Here is an 18,519-nt window from a genome sequence, read left to right on the forward strand (position 1 = left end):
CCTTTTTCTCAACGTAAACTTTCATCTGTATACACAATAAAATTGGCACAATTTTTAATAAAACGATTTTTTAAAATGGACCACAATGCACTTAATAGCAGCAGTAGTGTATTCCACCTTTTGATCACATGAGGTCCAAGAAGGGTTAGTACCAAAGTTTCACAGCAGAATGTTGCTATTTCTAGTTTCATGAAATATCAGCACAGTGCTGATATTTTGTTGAACTAGTAACATCATGCTTGATTCTGTCAATAAAAAGCACAATCTTTACAATTATGTCATAATCCCGTAACACTTTGGTCATTTTGTGGTCCCTTGCATGATGTAGGGATGCTGTAGTGAAGCACTATATCTTCAACGTTGCCAGAGATAATGTTAGTGAAAGGAGCAGGTTTTTCACTGCTAGTGGCCTTGCTGAAAGCAGTCTGTGATGATATACCAGCACAGGCCACCTACTGCACACATAGTTTTCCTAGTAAAGCATCCTTTACTTTGAGTCTGGTCTTTGCCTCCACTGTGCTTGGCTAAATGACAAGAGACTGCTTGGTGTATAACATCATGTCACCGGCTGCATTCCAAAAAGTCGCCAACAGTCATTGAAACCAGGAAAAGTACGAAACTGAGGTGTTTGATGTGCAGAGGAGGCTTAATTTATGGCATCACATGTGAGTTGAGAAAATATAGGAGGCTTCCACTTTCTTTTTCTGACCTTTATTATGAATAGGAACACATTGTTTGCAGTCACTTTATTCTTAAATTTGTATATCTCTTATTCTATAAGTATTTCACTCTACAGGTCTACTGAATTCTTAGAATCACCTGTTGTGTGTTTAAATGTTACAACAGGCAATAAATGCACATGGATTTTGTTCCTACTTTCTCCATTCGGAAAGGCCAAAGCATGCTCACTGCTTTCACTGTGCCTGGATTGCAGCATTGTCAGATGATGCAATGCTTTTGTTTCTTGATTTCAGTGTCATGCTGTAATTAATAGAGTAGAATGCTTTTTATCATGGAAATGTTTGCTCCAATATAGCTTTCTCTGCAGTAGTGTGGTGTGTTGTCACTTTGCTATGCTCAAACTTTATGCAGGAAGCAGATTCTGACCCAACTGGGGAAGCAGCTAATAACACTCATCAGACATTAACATTCTATGAGCTGGACTTGGGCTTGAACCATGTTGTTCGTAAATACAGTGAACCTTTAGAAGAACACGGGAACTTCCTCATAGCAGGTGATTTTTGTTTTCTACTCTTTCATTTACACTTATTCTTCTCTTGGAGCACACTTCATTTTCTTTTTTGTCCATTTCTAGCTATGGTGCACACTAAATTCTGTGGAAACCTGTGTCCCAAATTCTATGCTGATCTAGCCTTATAAATGTGGGCTCTACGGATATTTCGAAATAATGAAGCATGCATTGTATGACAGTAAAATCAGCCTTTCGAACCTGTAAGGTGGTTGGTATGATGCCATATTGTTCGGCACAGTATGCAGAACGTAATAGAGAAGACGAAATGCTGTCCAGATGCCTTGCCAACCAACCCAAAGCATTACTTTTCTATTTTTTTTCTTCTATTTTTTGTGTGCAGTTCCTGGAGGCAGTGATGGGCCCAGTGGTGTACTGATCTGTTCCGAAAACTACATCACATACAAGAACTTTGGAGATCAACCTGATATTCGTTGCCCAATCCCCAGGAGAAGGGTATGTCATCACATTTGTTTCACATCATTCTTCAGTGTGACTATTCTGCAGTCAGGAAATACAGCAGGCACCATTTAAGACGAACTCAAAAGGACCATGAAAATTTGTTTGTCGTATCAGAAAAATAATTGGAAGAATTACCAGGTGCATCCAAATATCTTGCTTGCAAACGGTAAATGAAGTAGACTTACATTGGGGGGAATATGACATAAAAAGCACTTATTTAGCTGGACTTAAATAGACTACTGTCTTCAAGTGATACTCTTGCTTAGTTTCATCCAGTCCATGATGGATGTTTGGCGCTTCTGTGCAAATCGGCGAGCAGCCACAAACGATGTCATCGCACCTAATGACCTTAAAGATCCTTCTGTGCTTTTGTGCTGCTGGAAAATGTTCACTAGGGAGTTCAAGCAGGCACCTGCCGCTTCACAAGTCATCGGTGCAGGCTCCAAGCTAGTGTGAGCATGAAAAAGCGCGCTGAGCACACGGCAAAGCAACGCAACCTAGAAGAAAGTCTAAGGGAGGTTGAGCAAAGTAGCAAAGGAGAAACAAGGCAAAGCATCGTGGAGGGGGAAGGTAGGCAGAGGTGAGCTGGGTTGACCTCCTCTGGCAGTTGCTACACTGACCCCAAAGTCCTCTACACGTCTTCTGCTGCAGGCTTTGGGAAAGAAAGCACCAATGGCAATGAACTCTCGCTAAAGAGGAAAGGAGCTCATTCTGGACCTCAAGCAAAAGAACTGAAACTTCATACCAAGGATTCTGGGGAAGCCAGCCACGTTTCCCCTGAGGAGCATCTGTTTTATTTTTTGTCATCGGAGCTAAACAGGGCATGTCTTTTTCTCCAAAATGTTATTGGCCTCGAGCTCCACCACTGGAAAAGCTGGTGCTACTGTCGGCATGACGTGCTATTAGGGATCACGTGGACATATCGGCCGCGTCGGCTACTTCGAGAGCGCCGAAGCGAGCTGAAAACGAGAGTTTAAATTCCCTCGTACGCTGCGGTCCTCATTTAGTGGCGAGATTTTCCTGCTTCGAGTGTCTCCTTTACAACGCTTGAAAGCACTAGAATAGGTAGTGGCTGCCTTTGAAAGGGCGCAACATGGTAGGCTACTGCTCGGTGCCGCAGTGCCGGATGTACGCAACGGAGCCCGGTGTCAGCCTTATTCACATGTAGCCGCAGGACAAGAAGCTGTGTGAAGCTTGGCTCGCGAAACATAAACCCGGCAAACAGTCATCGGGTACAACTCGGGTATGCAGCAAGCACAGACGCGAGGAAGATTTCTGCTACGGCGCCGGGTCTGCGATGTTCGGAAAACGCGCGCTGAGACGCTCGCCTGACTAATGTCATGACGGTTTGGTCTATGAACTTGTCGACGCTATAGATACTGGCAAGTTCACTGGAATGGAAAGGGAGCGGTAAGACGCACATTAAAAAAAGGCATGGCATATGGTCATGTTTGTACGTGTTATGAATTAATGCACTGGATTACAAGAAAGAAGCAGTGGGAATCGCACGCTGAGAACACAGATAAACATACAGTGCGACGTGACTCTAGAAATAATATGGAAACGTCCAAGAATTTAGAAGAAAAAAAAAATTAAATCGTCGCGACGGTACATCACAGTCCCCGTAGGCGTCGAAGTCTCTACAATGAAATTATTTTTTATAGCGCCCACGCCACAATGGTTGCTTGTATACTGTCAAATGCTCATATTCTGCGGCCTAAAGTTCATGGCACGGTGCGAAAACGCGCTCACAGCGAAAGCAAAACATAGTGCGCGGACATGCACGCAGACGCGCAGTCGGTCGCTGCGATCCCGTGCGATCGCTGCATTGAGGCTTCATTCTGTTATGCCCCATTCGGTTATACAGACAGCCCACTCTAACAACATATTTCACATAGTTTACTCTCAGCGTGTGGCTACCTTTCACGCAAGAAGCCAGTTCGGGAGACTCCATCACAGCGACCGCGCGCAGTGGCGTTCACTGTACGTATTCGGTAAAGCGATAGCGTCTGTAAACGATTCTGTGCTTTCAGTTTGCCCAAGATTACTATTTAGAGAGCAAAAAACTTCTCTCGTTTCGAAAGTACTTACAGAAATGTCCGGGAGAGCTCGCGCGCGGTGTTTTCAGTGAGCGCTGACAGCAAAACCTATGAGGAGCGCGCCGCGTGATCCCTCATACTACGCCAGCGAGGCGCTTCCGATAGATGGCGACTCCGTAACTCCTCGCTGCCAATACCGCGTTTTCAGAAGGCAAACTGCCTTCTTCAGGCACAGGCTCCTCAGATTCATGTACACCCGCCGACCGTTTATTCAGACCTCACGGTGACTGCGGAAATGTCCGAATAAACAGGTGTCCGAAAAAGCAGATTAAGAAAAAAAAATGAAATCCTTTATTTCCACGCACTTATTCAGGCTCGGCAGTAGGCTTGAAGAAATCGTGAATGCGCCGTTGCACGCTGTTCCGTTTACGTGCAATCAGGTAAGCCTGAATCTCGGAGAGAGTCGTACGGTCACTATAGGCGGCTGAACGCACAGTCACTGCTTGTACCCGCTCCGCATGCGACGGTAGCGTAGCACATGGTGCGTCATCTTCCGACTCGGAGTCATCGTCCGGCGATGCAGCAGCAACCTGATGAATGATCTCACCGTCGTCGAGTTCTGCGCATGTCAGTACAGCAGTGTCAGCACCTGTGAAACTGTCAAGTGAGACGGTGTTCGGAATCGCGATGCAACCACTATGCAGGTCTCGGCAGAACATTTTCCGCGTCAGTAGGGAGCACATCGGAAGGTGCCAAATCTTAGGCCTCCCGGCACCCGCTTGCTGGCACTCCCCAGCGCAGTCTGCGCGGGTACTGTCGGCACCATTAGACACTTGACGCGATGTTTCCGTATGCGCGTTGGATCACCGGAACCTTGACACCAGTCGCACAAACAAAAAACGTGGCCTACTCGTAGCGTCGTGCGCGAACAAACAAATCAGCTGCTGGATTGTCTTGACATGGCTTACTAAGCTGAAACCGGAACTGCTGTAGAGCCACTCTATCGAACCAGGCAGAAACGTTGATGATGAGCGGGGATTTGCTGTAGCGCCACTTCGTGGGGCAGCAAGGAGGCTCCGTTCAAAACAAAAATGGCGTTCAGCAAGTCGAACCATGCACCGGTCAGAGTCGGTGCATAGTGCTCTCGATCGAGTTGGCTCAAGGAGTGTCCGAAAAATCAGACGAGAGGTTGCAAGGTGTCCGAACTTTCGGCAGTTGTTATACATTATGGTCTGTGGGGAGAGGTGCTGCGAAGCATATTTAGGTCATTGACCGTCAAAGGGTTAAACAAAGGAACCAGTTCCTGAGTGAACACATGGTGATCACTTTTGCAAAGGCGACCCTCTGTGGTTGCTTAGTGGCTGTGGTGTTGGGCTGCTAAGCACGAGGTCACGGGATCGACTCCCGGCCATGGCGGCAAATCCGAAAACACCCGTATACTTAGATTTAGGTGCACGTTAAAGAACCCCAGGTGGGCCAAATTTCCGGAGTCCCCCACTACGGCGTGCCTCATAATCAGATGGTGGTTTTGGCACGTAAAACCCCGTAATTAAATTTAATCTCTTCACTTCTGCAAAGTCGCTTCCTGTTGTTAAATGAGCATGTCTCACCTTTGGCAGCCTACGCATTTGCTGTCACGATTTACGAGGTGTGACACAAAAAAAAAACGAGACTGGTCCAATAACTTATTGTAATTACTGAATCAGTTCTCTGTGACATTATCACCTTCAACGTAGTCCCCTTCAGCATTCACACACTTCTGCATTCGGTGCTGCCATTGCTGGTAACAGTTCTGGAACGAGGTTTTTGGAAGGCCCTTCAGGAGATTCTCCGTTTTTGCCGGAAGCTCTTCAACTGAGGTAAAATGGGTTCCCTTTAAGCAAGATTTAACTTTAGGAAGTAAAACAAAGTCGCATGGAGCCAAATCAGGTGAATAAGGAGGATGCCCCATCACAGTAATGTTTTTGCTGGTCAAAAACTGCTTGACAGATAGGGCCGCGTGAGCGGGTGCATTGTCCTGGTGCAACAGCCATCCATCACTCCACAGCTGTGAGCTTCCTTTACAAATTTTTTTACGAAGTCTTTTTAGTACTTCAATGTAGTAGTGTTGATTAACAGTCTGACCACTGGGAACCCACTCAATCATTACAATTCCATTAATGTCGAAGAAGACAATTAACATTGCCTTGAATTTTGATTTTGACATGCGTGCTCTTTTGGGTCTTGGGGATCCTGGAGACATCCACTGCATTGACTGGCGCTTACTTTCTGGGTCATAGGTAAAAATACATGTCTCATCACATGTTACAACAGATTCCAACAAATTTGGCTCGTTTGTAATGCGTTCTAACATGTCCACACAGACGTCTTTACGGCACTGTTTTAGGTCAATGGACAGAACTTTTGGAACAACCTTCGCACAAATCTTCCTCATGTGTAATTCGCCTGTTAAAATGCGTCGAACAGCTTCCCTATCCAAGTGAACCAACTCCGCCACTGCACGAACATTTAATCTTCGGTCACCACTGATCACATCACAAACTTTGGCAATGTTTTGGTCTGTAATCGCTGACCTTGGGCGCCCAGCACGTTCATCATCTTCCACACTGTCCCTTCCGCCTGAAAACAGCTTATGCCATTCAAACACACGTGCACGAGACAAAGTTACATCTCCATAAGCCTCGGTTATTATTTGAAATGTTTTCGTGGCTGATTCCTTAAGTTTCACAAGAAACTTGATGTTGATTCGCTGTTCGGTTTTTACATCAGACACTTTTCCGGCAGAATGCAGTTGCACATGTTCACTCAATGACTCAGCACTCCCAACTGGCGTGATCGGTTCCGTCGAAACTGGACGCATGAATAGAGGAGGTGTGTGGGAATACGTCAGCAAAACAATTGTTGCCAACTCCACTCTTTTTTCAAGCTACACACTTAGTCTCGTTGCGTTTATGTCACACCTCGTAGGCAATGCACTCTATCATTTAGCCAGTATCATGTTTGGATTTGTTCATTTTAATGTTTGACTTATGTCAAACCGCTAGCCTAGGGCAATAGTCTCTTGAGCACACACTGCCATCATACTTTATTCACACAGCATAGCGTAGTTTGCGTACTTCAAGAATGTATCGCAAGGAAACCATAATATCTACCAGTAGTGAAAATATATGCACGCTGATGAGAAAATTTTGATGATGGTTAGGGATGTTAGTTTAACAAAAGGCTTGAAATACTACTACAGGTTTAATATATAACCGGAGATGAAAAGACAAGAGAAAAAAAAAAACTTCCATTCGCATAAAAACTTGGAAAGGAGCAGCAGTGAGCACCATGAAATGAACAAGATGAAATGTGGAGCTTTATGGCACTGTCAATATCCAAATTGTTATACATTTCTGTGGTGCAGCCAAAAGGACAGAGATGGGTAATGTTTTGTTTGTTTATTGATGGCTCAATATTGGCTGTGGAGCTGTAGTTTTCTTTGTATGTTTAAAGTTGTGCACACCAATGGGGATATACTGCAGTACATACCGTACTTTTGCGCGTATAATCTGCACCCCCAATTACAACAGCCAGGAAAGAAAAAAAAAAAATCCCTGTGTAAAATCCGCGAAAGTAACTGCATACAACACTGCTCAAATCTTTCCAAAACAGTCTCCATTCGCATATGTATGATTCGTCCGCGTCGTACCTTCGGCTAGCGACTTTGTTCCCCCATTCTTCGACGATGCTGACAAAGCTGGATTCACACGCTGGATGTTATCGCAGACGAATCAGTCACATGATATCTGACGTGAATCGGATCACGTCACAGCTGTCACTCGCACGATAGCGGAGGATAGCACGGTCGGAGAAGCTCTCGCTTCTTCAACGGCGATGGAGCAAACGCGACCGAGCTGAGCATCCCAACGATGATTTGGCTCACCGCTGTATTGCGAAGCACTTCACGCAGGCTGAGGGAACGCCGCGGGAATGGGTGACGTATGAGTTGGCCGGCGCTGCGCTAACTACTAAATGCAAAATGACGACCTGCAAAGCGGAGGAGAATGGACATCCATGAAAGAGGGGGAGAAGAGAGCTTCAGCATACAGGGGTGGAGAGGAGGGGGGTTCCTTAGAAAATAACGAAACTTTGAATGGCGAAGAACCTTGCCTTGAGTTGTGGCTTCATAGCAGCGGGGTGCGCTGCCATGAAGTTGCGCCTTAAGGCGAAATTTGCATATGATTCGCACCCCCTCTTTACTGTTCATCTTTTTTTAAAATTTTGGTGCAGGTTATACATGTGAAAATACAGTATAAGGCAATCGAGACAGTAAAGTTTTCAAGAGGAGACGTTCCTCGAAAAAACATTTTTTAAAAATTATTTGTACTAGATGTTTGAAAATTCAGCCAGTTGGAGATTTTTTCAAGGAGCTTTCTAATGTGTCATTAGTTCTTGAGTTATTTCCTGCACAACGGCAAAATATAGTGATCTTTGTGAGCACTCTTGTTTACTTAATTTTCACAAAAATCATCGTGCTGTACCTTAATTAGCTCCTTGTATGCCACAATGTGCCAATATTTATGCAAGTAGCATGTACAATTACTGGAACTATAAAAAAAAATTAGGACACTTCAATTTTTTTTCGTAATCCCATGAAAACCTTGAAATTGCTGCCAAAACATGCTACAGTAAAAGCGGTCCTGACAGGTGTATGCATTAGTTAATGCAATCAAACTCTCGTTAATTCTTGGAGCTTGTTGGGCGCAGAGCGCTGCAAATGTGCATCGCAAGAAGAGCACAAACAACGCTTGCGTCCAACTGAAACGAAGTGACAGAGTATGCATTGCTATAGTCATAAGCGGAAATCATGTGTGAATGACGGCAATGATGGAATGCTTTGTGCCTATTTGTGCCCTGAAAGCCTCTATTCTTGCGTTTACCACCACACATGCCTTCATAACTGTGTGGTCACCATCCATCACCGCGTTGATCGCCACCACAGTTTCGTCTGCACTGGTTGCGGCAAACAATAGTTTCGTTTTGACTTCATGCACGTGTGGGCCATGTGTCTTTCAGAACTGCAAGGTTGCCATCCATGATCACGTTGATAGTGGCTGCAGCGGTTGTGACAAACAATAGTTTCGTTCTAACTCGGCACTTCCATCGGCCGTGTGCCTTCATAACTGCGTAGTCGCCATCCATGATCGCGTCGATAGCGAATGTGGTTTTATCCACAGCAGTTGTAGTAAACTGTAGTTTCGTTCCGACTCGGTGTGGGCATCAGATGCATGCTTTCAGAATCGCAAGGTCACCGTCCATGGCCGCTTTGATAACGGCCGCGGTTTCGTCCGCAGCGGTTGTCTCAAACAGTAGTTTTGTTTTGGCTCACTACAAAGCTGTCGAAAATGAAGAGCACCAGCTACATTGCGATGGATGGCCAATCTGTTGGTGACCAGCTCGCTGATGAAAAAATAATTGGAATGTATGTACAATAGTGAAAAGCGGGTTTCAGATAAAGATGCCCACCGCAGCCTCGCTGTGAAGGAAGCCATAAGGCCTTTGCCACTGCGAGCACTAATCAGCCACGACATGATGAGAATAGCAGCTTCCGTACTGCTTTTGTGCAAAATAGCAAAAGTATCTGCTAATTAATTTACTAATGAAAGCGTGTTGGCATAGTAAGCATTTGTTTATTATTTTCTTGGTACCCTCAGTAATTAAAAATTATGGAATTTTACGTGCCAAAACCACTTTCTGATTATGAGGCACGCCGTAGTGGAGGACTCCGGAAATTTCGACCACCTGGGGTTCTTTAACATGCACTTAAATTTAAGTACACGGGTGTTTTCGCATTTTGCCTCCATCGAAATGCGGCCGCCGTGATTTGACATTCGGTTAATTCGGACATTTTTTTTTTAGTCCCTTTTAATCTGAATTAACGAGGCTTTACTGTTTTGCCACAGCGTTTCTCATCAGCAGGTCCTGCAGCGAGTTACTTCCCGAAATGGGCCAACGTTGAGTGAGCACACCGTATGCACGAAGCTTACTTAACTTTTTTACTGTGTACATAAGGGCCACTAGACTTATCCAAAGACATGTATCAAAAGAAGGCACGCAAGGAGAAGAATATGTGATTTGACTCTGTACAGCACGGCACGAGTCTCATCTGTGAATTTCTCTGAAATAAGCAGTTTCACGGGCTGGTCTTAGGGTTTTGTGTTTTCAAGGCTGTTATGGCACTGAGCCCATGCTTGCCAAAGTGTAAACACAAACAGCAGTAGCACGCACTCCAATGCAAATGGGTGCGCAGTTGCTCCAATGGGAAAGGAGGCGACCGGCGTTGTTGGAATCTGTCTGCCAGGGGAGCAATCAGCGCTGGTGTCACAGACGGAAACTTGAGGTTGTCTTGTTTATGGTGTGGTGCCACTGAGTACAAGGTTGTGGGTTGAAATCCTTGCCACGGCAGTCACATTCTGATGGGGGCAGAATACCAATACGTTCATGTACCATGCATTAGGTACATTTTCACACTAACCCTTTCTGTGCCAAAATTTTAGAAATACCACCAAAATTTTCCTAATTTTTTTGCAACTGTTTCTTTGTGAGCAGCTTTTGTTACTGCAATATCAGCAGTTCATTTGTTGTTTTCTTTTTAAATTTTAGATGTAGAATTTATTTTATTGTCTATTTTTCAATGTTTTTTCGTGTATTTGGATTGCAGATGAGTATGGCAACAAAACAGTAGATATATGAAGTGTGACATTACTTGGAACCGAAGTCAAGCATGCTTTTCTTGTCCACCACGCGACATGTCATTACTGGCACTGCGATTAAAGTAAATCGCAGAGGCACCAGCAGCAAAGTGTTTTGTTAAGCTGCGTCTGTATGAGAAAGGCCACCTGAGGCTTGGACTCTTCCTTGCAGTTGTCATTACTATCATGACTAAGCTGAAACTCTAAAAACAACTCACAAGAGCCTTCCAGGTACAATTAACTTGATGTGAAACACCACGATTGTGGCACTAAAAAAGGTGGCCGCCGTCCCTGCAGCCACCTTTGCTCTGTGTTGCCATATTTAAGACTTGGGAGCGAAACTTCTATTTGGCATTACCACCAGCTGTGCTCCCGATAAATTCAGTTTTTTGGAAAGCTGCTGCCATCTGGTAGCACAACATTCACACCGAAATTACAAAACCACTGCCATTCGTCTATGGCACTCAGTAGACAAAAGGAAATCCCTGAATGACTCACCACTGACATAAATTGGAGAAAACGCCTGTAAGAGTGAGACTTATCCTTGTCTTGGAAAGAGTTGAAAAACCCCAGACAGTTGAGACAAAGTGGAGCCCTCCACTATGACGTTCCTCATAACCCACTGTGCATATTTGAGATGTTAAATCCCACAACTTAATTTAGTCCACATCTCTGCAACAGCTTTCTTCTTTGATCGCGAGGTGCGATTTCAGAAATGGTTTCTATATTTCTCTGAACAATTCAGCAAGGAAGCCAAGTGTTTTATTGAGCAATACCGACCAAAATAAATTTTGTTGCATGATTTGCATAAACACAAAGCAATGTTAAGCGCTAAATCTAAAGCATAATGGGCATAGAAAATTGTACATTATTAGGGATTTAAACTTTGCCATTGTTATTATTGAAACTTTGGTAATGTGTGAATTGCCTTTACTCATTGAAGAGGTGGATTCTAGCAGTGTTATAGGACTAATGTTTCCATTGTTCCATTGTTATGCAGAATGACTTGGATGATCCAGAGCGGGGCATGATATTTGTTTGCAGTGCAAACCACAAAACAAAGGTATGTATCCATCACTGTTTGTGAAAGTGCTAAAACAATAGCATAATAATGTTACAGGGATGCTAAAGTTCGACATTCATCATCATCAGCCTGTTTTATGTCCACTGCAGAGTGAAGGCCTGTAGTGGACATAAAACAGGCTAAAAGGCCTAAATGGATAGATAACCGTAAAACCTCGTTAATTCAGAAATTAGATAATTTGGACTCGTCTCCTGGTCTCGGTAGGCCTATGCATTATTTTATGCAATCAAATTCTCATTAATTCAGATGTATTTGGCAGCACATTTGGCAGTTAATTCAGATAAGTCTAGGAGCTTAGCAAACACGGAGCGCTGCAAATGTGTGCCACAAAACCGCACTTGCGTCCAACTGAAACGAAGCGGCGCAGTCCGCATTGTTGTAGTCATCAGCGGAAATCGTATAGGAATGAACACTTTGTTTCTTTTTGTACTTTTAAATTTAAAGCCTTTATTCTTGCGTTTACCATCACGCATAAAATGGTCTAGTCTAGTAAATGGTCTATCATAACTGTCTAGTCGCCGTCCATGATGGCGCCAATAGCGACAGCAGTTTTGTTACACTATTGTTTGCGGTAAACAGTAGTTTTGTTTTGACGATGGTGCACACATCTGCCACATGGCTTCAGAACCATGAAGTCACCATCTATAATTGTGTTGGTAGCGGCTGCGGTTTCGTCTGCAGTGGTTGCGGCAACTAGTGCAGAGCTGTCGAGGATGAAGAGCACTGGCTAAATCGTGATGGACGGATGATGCGTCGGCAACCAGCTCACTGATGAAAAAATAGTGGAGATCATGAGTGCGATACTGAAAAGCGTATCCTAGGTGACATGTTGTGAAGGAAGTCGTGAGGCCTTCGCTGCTGCAAACACTAATCAGCCATGAGATGACGAGAATTGCAGCTGCCCCACTGCTATTGTGCAAAATAGAAACAGGATTTGATGATTCATTCAGTAAATAAAAGTGTGTTGGCATAGTAAGCAATTCTTTATTGTTTTCTTGATAGCCTCGATAATTCGACATTTGGTAAATTTTTTTTTGGTCCCATGAAATCCAAATTAAGGGGGGCGTGGGTTCTAAAATGTTTTTATTTTTGGTTCAATCTGAATGAAACTTCACTGTTTCGATCAGTTTTTCATGCTAATTTCAAATATGTAATTAGTTTTTTAATAACTACTCTGGTTCAAAAATTATTAGTCTGAAAATAAACTTAAGAGACACTTCTTATGTTTTCTTTTTTTTTGGGGGGGGCAATTTCACCTAGCTAAACATAAAAAGTAAGTGCATGACCCTCATGCCAAAGACTTGCTCCAGGGGGGATGCTATTTTTATTTGTTTGAAAGCATTCTGAAGGTAAGAAAGCAGGTGAACATTTACTGTGAATATTTTTTATGTTCGTGATGCTAGAGTAACAGAAATAGCATCACCCTCTAGATCATTTCATTACGATTACACTGATACGAAACTTGTTATTCTCACTCGACAATATCATAGAAAAAAGCCTCACAAGAGTGAGTGCAGTTGGTAAAAACATCTGAGAAAAATGCATTTGAAGTTTACACAGCTGTAACTTTTTCTAGAATGCAGCTACACCAATATTAATGACATCGTTCTGTAGCTCTATTCTTCATGAGAATGGCCATACTAGATATATGACTGTACCCTCTCAAAGAACTGGTAAAAGATTGTTATATAACCAGGTACTGCCCCTAAACTAGCAAGAAAAACTACATTTACCACTTCATGTGCCCGTTCCAGTATCCCGCAAGCTAAACAAATAGAAAAATTTGGTAAGTTAGCCTTGCCATAAACAAATAAACTTGCACGAACACACATGGAATATTTACTGAATTACCTAAATTGGTTATATCATGAGAAGCCAACAAACACTGACACCAAGGACAACATAGGGGAAATTACTTGTGCTTAATAAATGAAATAAAGTAACGATAAATTAATGGAATTTAAAGTGGATGAAAAAACAACTTGCCGCAGGTGGGAACCGAACCCACAGCCTTCGCATTTCGCGTGCGATGCATCCAACCGAATGAGTTGGATGAGGAAACAGCGCCGTGGTAGCTCAATTGGTAGAGCATCGCACGCGAAATGCGAAGGTTGTGGGTTCGGTTCCCACCTACGGAAAGTTGTTTTTTCATCCACTTTAATTTCCATTAATATATCGTTACTTTATTTTATTTATTAAGCACAAGTAATTTTCCCTATGTTGTCCTTGGTGTCAGTATTTGTTGGCTTCTCATGATATGACTAATAAAAATCAGGCCCCTCGGTTAACCCCCTTTCTTCTCCTAAATTGGTTATTGTTATGCAAAAAACAAAAAAAAAAAAAGGACACACACTTCACTCCATAGCATGCCAGGGCTGTATGCAGGGCCCTTTGCTGACTTGTGCCGTATTGAAAGCCTGGTCTTGGTAGCACTACTGTCCGGACGCTCCTTTTGTGACTTACGAAGCCTGCTCTGCTCAAGGCGGCAGCGCACTAAGCAATTACCCGTACTGTAGCCCAGCTTCTCGGCAATATGGGTGTTGCTCTTTGTGATACCCTGATTGAAGCGCCTGATAGCCTCAGCCACTGCCCTTTCAGAGCTGCGCAGTGAGGCATGCCAAGTTTTTGGAACCTGCTCCAAAATCATGGCGTGCAGGCCTTCATTGGAGTTTTGGGTGATTCCATCGCTGCATCGCTCCAACAGGGCTTCACCACTAAGGTACCTAAACACAGTCTCCAGTGCCTCGCAAACAAAATCTGGCAGGCTGTTCCAAAATTATGCTGATGTCACACAAGCCGGAGACTAGAAACAAAAGTAGGCACATTAGTTTGACCTAAATTGGCACGTTAGTCCCAAATTGGCTCAGTACATGAATGCGTTTAGTTTGGCTTTGCACAAGGCATGTGAAAGTGTGTTGAATTCATTTGTGTATTGCAGGCCGAGTAATATCTTGGGATTGCTTTAATATTGCTGCAGTTTTCATCTCCTCTCACATGGCACTGTTAATTAAAGCATGTGGTGAACCTTTCTGCAGCACACTGAAGTTACTTTTCTGTGTCATTTACGAAAAGCAGTCATATGGCCTGATACGGCAATTTGTATGAAGGAGCACTGCAGATGGCTTTAATGTCCATTCAAGGACATTACACTTTTTGACTAACAGTGATGTTGCAAGGCGTTAATAGATTCATCATGCCTTTTTCCTATTTTCAAGAAAAGAAAATTTACTATACACATTTTTTTTTTTCCAGTCCATGTTTTTCTTTCTGGCACAAACAGAGCAAGGGGATATCTTCAAGATTACATTGGAAACAGATGAAGACATGGTGTGTGGCTATTGTAGATAGGTGCATACCTTTATGTCAGCTAGCCTTGTTTGACTCGTATTGTTTGTCTGCTTTTTAGGTCACTGAAATCAAGCTGAAATACTTTGATACAATTCCTGTGGCAGCCAGCATGTGTGTGCTGAAGACTGGATTCCTATTTGTTGCTGCCGAATTTGGAAACCAGTGAGCACTTGCTTTATTTCTACTTGGTTGAGCATTCTTAATGCCACTTATAATGGCTGACCTGCTAGTACTGTTCACAATTTTTCATGCAAGTCTGTGTGTAAATGCATTTTGATACTAACCGTTCTTTGCAGTTGCCTCTACCAAATTGCAAGGCTCGGGGAGGAGGATGAAGAACCAGAGTTCAGCAGTGCTATTCCTCTTGAGGAAGGAGACACATTTTTTTTTGCTCCTCGTGCTTTGCGCAACTTGCTACCTGTTGAAGAGTTGGACTCTTTATCCCCAGCCATGGGCTGCACTATTGCTGACCTTGCTAATGAAGACACGCCTCAGTTGTATGTGGCCTGTGGTCGAGGACCTCGTTCCTGTGTGCGTGTACTCCGCCATGGTCTTGAGGTGAGCACTAGCATATGTCGTTTTCTAACTACCTGCTAACATATGGCGTTATAACTCCTTTGCAAGTGGTAAAATTGTTGCTTAGCTGCTTTTGGCATTGTGGAAGTGAATCATGCTAGTTCAGCTGCACATTTCTATTTTATCAACAGCGCAGACACACGAGAGCTGCACTGACTTTGCCTGGCACTTGTGCATATGTGTGAGATGCGAGAGAGAAATCCAGGGACTGCACTTGGATGCTGTTGTGGCTCGAGGAGGTGTTAGGGCAAGGAATCCACCAAGCCCATCGACGAATATGTCCAATAGTAGGAATGAAGGAAAAGGGGTTTATTTGACATTAGTTACACGGCTCCAGTTACAAAAGCCCACTGCTCGCAGGAGCAACTTAACGTCCGAGGTCACATTCAGGACACATTGGCCTCATTGCACGAAAAGTCTCTGCTTTTAATACCCTAGTCTTCCCTAGGCAACTCGACTAGGGAATCTGGTGACTGTATCACAGCCAATCGCAATTGTTGAATTGGTTGTGATGCCACATCCATGCTATCACAACGCACCGCAGCCTCCGAAGCCTCTGCACACCGGAAGCATGGAATAGGAGACAGGATAGCAACCTGGGAATCCACAGTCGGCACCATTTTCCGGTAGCCTTTGACGTTGGCCCTTTTCATCATTAGTTCAGGCTGTCGGGTAGTGTTGTGGGAGTGCCTTTTGTGGACCCGTCAGCAGTCGGTACAACGCTGCATTGACTTCTCGGTAGGCACTGATGGATGGGTAGGGGGTTGCCTCATGGCAAACGTCAAGTAATGCCGTTGGCCGATTCAAGACGCAACAGTACTACGGGGGAGTATGCGCCTTGCTCCGTTCGTCCCTAGCCAATGGCAGTGTGCACTACGTGAAAACTGGCGCTTAGCTTCCATTCAAAGAGTATTACAGCAGCCAATACAGAGTCCATAACGGGGAAGCATACAAAACAACAAATTTGCAGTAACAATGTGTCAATATTCATTGGTATGCGGCTGCTGAAGTGGCATCTACCCTAAGCCCCCATGGCCGCGCTTCGCGGCAGGTCGCTTTGCTCCCCTTGGCAGGAATCTGTGTCAGGCTTGGTGGTGAAGCATAGGTAAAAAACAAGTACTGCAGAAGTGAAACTGAGAATTGATATAATAATGCAGGTAAAAAAAAGGAAAAAAGTGTTTTAACACACATTCAAAAGACTGACTTCCCAATCATGAGCGGTGTACTGTGACCACTACCCAGTGAACCATTTATGTCCCATAGATATCCATAGAACATCATGTTTTAGACTTAGCACACATCCTGTAGATATCTATATTTTTCCAAACAACGTATTTTACAAATATGTGCTTTGGATAATCTAAGTCCCATTCAGATCATGTTGCTGTAACGTTGAAAGGATTTCGCTGCTGAACATAACTGACCTCTAATAGATGTTCCTTTTAGGGATGCAGGAGGACCATAGAGCATCTAATGGATCATTCCTATTCATGCTATAATGAGCTGCTTAACTGCAAGTGCCACAGCAGAGGTACTGCCGAATACAGTCGACGACCGATAATTCGGAATCCACGGGGAGCGTAAATAAGTCCGAACTATTGAATGTCCGAAAAAAACTGATACCCCCCCCCCCGAAAGAAAGAACGATCACATTATTTATGTATTAAGACCCCCGTGCAAGGAACAAGTGGTTGATGCATTGCTGCACGCACTTCCGCTTACGTGCAACCAAGTCTGCCTGTATTTCTGCCAGTTTTGAGTTTCACTGTACGCTGATGCAAGGACTGCAAAGGCTTGAGTCAGATCCGCATGTGGAAGGCTCCGGAGCACACGGCACATCATCATCCAAGTAGGCGGCAGTTCAGCCTCATCAGTTGCGAAGTCAGGCTCATTCGAGCTGCGAGGGTACCGTTGGTGCCAATTGACGCGGCCTATTTTATAACTTACCAGAAAGACCTCTTGGAGCCAGCAGAGCACTGTCTGGAATGCAAACTAAACAAACAAGCGCAGCATGGCAGAACACTGTCTGCAATGTAAACTCAACAAACAGAATCGCGATAGTGGGCCACGCACTGTGGTACCGGAAACGGATGGGATCATCGCGATGCTGATGGGACTTCACAATTCAGGCAAAGCCTCCAAGATCGGCATTTTCAGTTGAATCTCGGAGGTGTAGAGCGGCGACCGAGGCAAGGCTTCAGAAATTACCGTCTAGCGTGTAATCTCTAAGGCCATACTTCGTCTCTTCGAGGTTGTCAGAGAAGATAATGGTGCTGGAGTTGGCGTACTCCACAGCCACGGCCTGAGTCCGAGTAATTGAATGTAGAACTGGCGGCTGTCCGAAATATCGGTCCTCTTTACATATTAGGTCTATGGGGCCATTGGCCGTGCTGCGAAGCTGTCCGAATTACCGAGCATGTCCGGATTATCGGTTGGCGACTGTACAAATGAAATGTGAACAGCAGAGTGTGTGGCCGAAGCATAACTGAAAACACAGTGTGCGGTGTCTGCCAGCCATCATTGTGCACATGCACGCGCATATGGTTTCAACGTGGAATCCGGGGCTGCTGGTCCTAGTGTGATTACGTCACCTGTATTTTGTTTGAAGCTTGTATTCTCACCCTGTCATTGCAGTGCCATTCCTCTCTGCGATTACTGTTAAGGTGGTTAGCGGTGTTGCTCCTTTAGTGCAATACATTTTTGGTGCTATTGAAATTGTGATTAGATACTGGCAGCTTTGATGGTGGTAACAAAAGCAAAGCAACGCACATTAGGAAACAATGCCTGCCAGCTATATGATGCTACAGATGCGGCAATGGTGCTAGTCACCGTAACTGTACTGCCAGGTGGTAATGGCACTTCCGCAGAGAGATGAGAAAAAACAACTTTCGGTCAAAATATGCGTGACGTTTATCGCAGTAGGGCGAGCAACGCTGCACTCTGCGAGTAAACCACGTGTCCACGTACATGTACAATGACTGTCGACGACATGCACTGTGCCTGTACATCTGCTGAGGCCCGCTAATC

General features: G+C 44.3%; 1 protein-coding gene across 1 annotated transcript in view; it reads left to right on the forward strand.

Annotated features, from left to right (window-relative positions):
• Sf3b3 (splicing factor 3b subunit 3) overlaps positions 1-18,519 on the forward strand; it is a 78,799-nt gene that overhangs the window by 6,551 nt on the left and 53,729 nt on the right. The window contains exons 5-10 of the mRNA XM_055061847.1: positions 1,093-1,234; positions 1,593-1,705; positions 11,485-11,547; positions 14,821-14,895; positions 14,975-15,078; positions 15,213-15,474. Coding sequence (XP_054917822.1) covers positions 1,093-1,234; positions 1,593-1,705; positions 11,485-11,547; positions 14,821-14,895; positions 14,975-15,078; positions 15,213-15,474 — 759 coding nt within the window. The remainder of the gene's footprint in view (positions 1-1,092; positions 1,235-1,592; positions 1,706-11,484; positions 11,548-14,820; positions 14,896-14,974; positions 15,079-15,212; positions 15,475-18,519) is intronic.

The sequence above is a fragment of the Dermacentor andersoni genome, chromosome 1 (genome assembly GCF_023375885.2).
Source record: "Dermacentor andersoni chromosome 1, qqDerAnde1_hic_scaffold, whole genome shotgun sequence".
Taxonomy (NCBI): Eukaryota; Metazoa; Arthropoda; class Arachnida; order Ixodida; family Ixodidae; genus Dermacentor; species Dermacentor andersoni.